Below are 3,960 nucleotides of genomic sequence, written 5' to 3'. Positions count from 1 at the left end.
CCTGTATAACATGGATGAGGTGCCTGCAGATTCTTCCACTTTTCCTGCCTACAAGGGGAGTCATTTTGCATCTCTCAGCTTTCACAAGGTTTCTCTTGAATCCCTCTGTCCTCCTCCTAACTTCCTAGACCCCTTTCCTTAGGATCACAGCCCTGACTCATAGCACAAGAGCCTGAAATGAAATTAAAAGGTGGCAAGCTCAAAATCAATGTTCACATATTTTTTTTCCCTGATGAGAATGACCGAATTTGGGAACTCTCTATCCCAAAGGATTCTGGTCAAAACTGATACATCACACCTGAGGTGTAGACAAGAATAAAAATAACCTGATCCGGACTAGGAAATTTGAGAAAGAAATAGAAGCTTGGGAAGGAACCTGAGTTCCTAGGCACCAAGGCAAGTGACAGCACATGACAAGTATGGAGAGCAATTGGATGGGAGCCAACTGTCCAACATCTGCCCAGTTCAGTATGAAAAGACATCAGACTGACCTAGGAGTAAATGAATCCAATCTGGCAGTGCCAGTGATGTTAGTGGGTTTGATACCTACAGCATCCTAAGTCAAGACCATGAAGGACATCAATTTACATTTGACTAGATGATGACTCTAGTCCCAATTTAAAAGTGGGTACTTTGCACCCGCTTACTGCAGTGCATGACAATTTGGAGGGGGGTTTCTAATATCATCATTGACTTTTGTTACTACTTGAGTGACATGGCTAAAGTAATGACATCATCTACAGATCGAAGAAAGGGTGAGCCCATATCCTGTCTTCCATCTGCGTTAATGGAATATATACACACACACTTTTTAATTTAAGTTATGGTCAGAAACCACAGTTAAGGTTGGGAAAAAAAACACCTACTCCAAATTAACTAGGACAGCACAAAAGCCCTTATAAAAGTCCAGCAGCAAATGTGCCCAAACACCTTCAGTTCAATAGAGCCCAGCACAAGCATCAGCCACAGCAAGAGAAGGAAGGAAGATGTCGCTGATCCTCTGTGCTCCTCTGGTAAGAACTTGCTTTCTATTTTTTTCCCCCAGTTTGACAGATGCATAGTTAAACTCTAATAGGTGACTGTCAGGAATGGGGATCTGCACCCACCTTTAAAATGCTTGTTTAAACCATTAATTATTGAAAATAAATAAAATGGGAGACGGCTGAATAGCACCAGCATGGGGCAGCAATGAGACTGTACGGGTATATTAGTGAACGGGGCTACTGCAACATACTCTGACCCAAGAAATACACTGAAAACTCAACCTTAGAGTGTCTTTTTGTTGTTGTATCCTTTCTGCTATCTCCTGTATTGTATTATTTTCTATAAATTTTTTATCACCAAATTACAACTGAGTGTATACCATACCTGTCAGCACTGTAAGAATTAGCTAATGAAAGCAAGGGTGCATGTGATATATGGCACATTTTTCCATAATTACTCCAACCTGCAGTATAGGCTTTAGCTACCAGCTAGGCTGACTGTGGATGGATTTCCCAGCCACACAGAAGAGTCGTTAGGCATGCTGTGTTACAGCAGCTGTACCTGCCTTGTATCCTAAATCCACCAATTGTCTTCAGGTCAGATCACTGCTCTTAATGCTGCTGGCCGTATTGTCAGCCAGCAGTTCTGCCTACGGGAAGGTGATACAGCCTGGACTCAAGCCGGAGAGCTTCTTCAAGCAAGCACATGCTGGATGTCTGACCCAAAAAGATTCAAAATTCCCTCAAACTGTGAAAGTCAACTTAAGCATCACCAACACAAACCAGGGCACCAAAATGACTCCTGATGTCAGCAGCCGCTCTCTGGCTCCATGGGATTACAGGTATGATCTCTGTCCCCATGGTCTGGAATTACACGGGCTGCCCTGGTCAAGAATAATGCCGAGGCTATGCCCGCATCATTATTTTCAGTGCTTCACTGTTGAGAGATTTTCAAAATATGAGGGTATCCACAGTCCATACAATCCTCTTTGAAAAATAACCAATACAGAAAGGAGCACAGAGCAAAAATACCGTCTAGGCCAACATACAGAAAGCAAAGCAAATTGCTTTTGTAATTTCATTAATTTATTTGTATATTGGGGCAAGTTTTATCTTCAAAAGCATTCTTTACCTAAGAGATCATAAAAAATACCTCGGAGGGCTAACATTACGTCAAATTCAATGGTGGTTTAAAAACATCAGCAACAGGCCCTAAGAACATTTCATGTTTTGGGGGGGACCTGAAGTTCTTTGAGTCCATTAGTCAATCTGACATGTTCGGAAGCTCAAAAAATTTCTAATCAGTCTTTCAAAGTCAATGCCTGTTTGAAGCAAGTTCTTCGCAAAGGCAGTTGCATGCAGTCCTGGCATGCTTGTCTTTCTTACACTTAAAAACCTGTGGTATTTACTTACTTACACTTTGTTTCTTAAAAACCTACAGTAGTGGACGATCTACTGCTCCTGCATAGGCAGTCTCCAAGGAGGTGCAGGTTCTAGAGCTGGGAGCCCATAATGATGCCTCTGGAGATGCAGCAGCATTTCCATTTCAAATACTTCTTTTCATGTCAACTTACAGGATCGATGAGGACCACAACCGTTTCCCTCAAGTGATTGCTGAAGCCAAGTGCCGCCACTCCAGGTGCGTGAATTTGGACGGGCAGCTGGACCACAGCTTCAACTCTGTCCCCATCAAACAGGAGATCCTTGTCCTCCGGAGGGAGCAGAAGGGCTGTCACCAATCATACCGGTTGGAGAAGAAAATAATCACTGTGGGCTGCACGTGTGTCACCCCCTTGATTCGACACCAGGCTTAAGGGGGGCCAGTAGTGTAAGAGCAGGGAGCTGTGGAGGAGAACTTCCTTGCCTAACAGCATTGAAATGAAGGGGCCTGATTCAGTCTCCACAAAACTGAATCAAGCCATAATGATTAGCTAGAATCTATCAGAATATACTAAAAACGGAAAGAGTCTGTTAAAAAAAAAAATAGTTTTTCCCAAAAATCTTGAACTCTATGAATTCAGAATTCGGACACCTTCATGTGTCGAGCTGAAAAAGTAATGGGAACTCTTTAAGCATCTTTAGTTTACACTTCGAAATGTCTATTTATGTAATTCTATTTATGCTTGTGGAAAAGTTAGTAATAATGTATCTGTTTATTTATCTTTGTTGAATAAAAATAGTAAAAAACTCTGTGGTATTCTCCTTTCTTTCTAAAGAAACTTTTTTGATAGGGCAGGAATTCACTCGATCCAATTATGACCATGTAAGAGATTTCCATGATGCTAGAACCTAAAATTTTCTTGATAACATCTAGCTCTGCTGCAGTACAGTGTAAAGCTCACAGAAAAGTTAGGGCTTGTGTCATTAACACCATTTTACTGATAGAGAAACTAAGATACCTGGAGGAAAAATATTCACCAAGTGACAACCAATAGATTCACATTAAAGACAGACTAACAAAAAAAGTAGTGCCTAATTACCCAGTTATCCACCTAATTATTGGCTTGGAAAGGAATTTGTAAAGATAGGTTCAACACAAAACTTTGAATGCTTTTTTTGGGGAAAGAAACTCCCTCCTCTAAAACAGTGAGTGTTTTTCCACTGGTAAGTTTTAACTTTCGTCCAATGCTATTTGTGAATTTCACTCCAACCCATTTCAACACTTTTTCTGTGAAGCACGGTCACTACCTGGGTACACGAGGAAAAGCGCATGAGTGAGGTGGATAACTGAAGCAATTAACTGCAATCGTAATTTTCTCCATGCTTGTATCCTTCCAATACGTTCACTGCCAGCAGTTAATGCTTCAAATGTAGAGCACACTGACACAGCACTTCTACCGCGGTTGCAATGGGACTTGCGTAGGTGGTTGTTTCATGCTGCAGGTAGGTTTATTTAAAGTACACTTGGGTTAAAAGTGCTCAAATGAAAACGTTCCGCGTTTCAAAAGGCGGGCTGGTTTGTGAAGATGCGGATGTT

The 3,960-nt window shown here is 41.5% G+C and overlaps 1 protein-coding gene across 1 annotated transcript; it reads left to right on the top strand.

The window, feature by feature from the left end:
- Window positions 1-986: 986 nt before the first annotated feature.
- Window positions 987-2,820, top strand: LOC104158028 (interleukin-17F-like). Its single transcript, XM_009695589.1, has 3 exons — window positions 987-1,013; window positions 1,581-1,825; window positions 2,560-2,820. The coding sequence occupies exons 1-3, from the start codon at window positions 987-989 to the stop codon at window positions 2,795-2,797; spliced, it is 510 nt and encodes a 169-aa protein (XP_009693891.1). The 3' UTR covers window positions 2,798-2,820.
- The last annotated feature ends 1,140 nt before the right edge of the window (window positions 2,821-3,960 follow it).

This window comes from Cariama cristata, unplaced genomic scaffold (assembly GCF_000690535.1).
Source record: "Cariama cristata isolate BGI_N322 unplaced genomic scaffold, ASM69053v1 scaffold2512, whole genome shotgun sequence".
Classification (NCBI taxonomy): Eukaryota; Metazoa; Chordata; class Aves; order Cariamiformes; family Cariamidae; genus Cariama; species Cariama cristata.
This window is presented reverse-complemented; position numbering and strand designations above follow the sequence as displayed.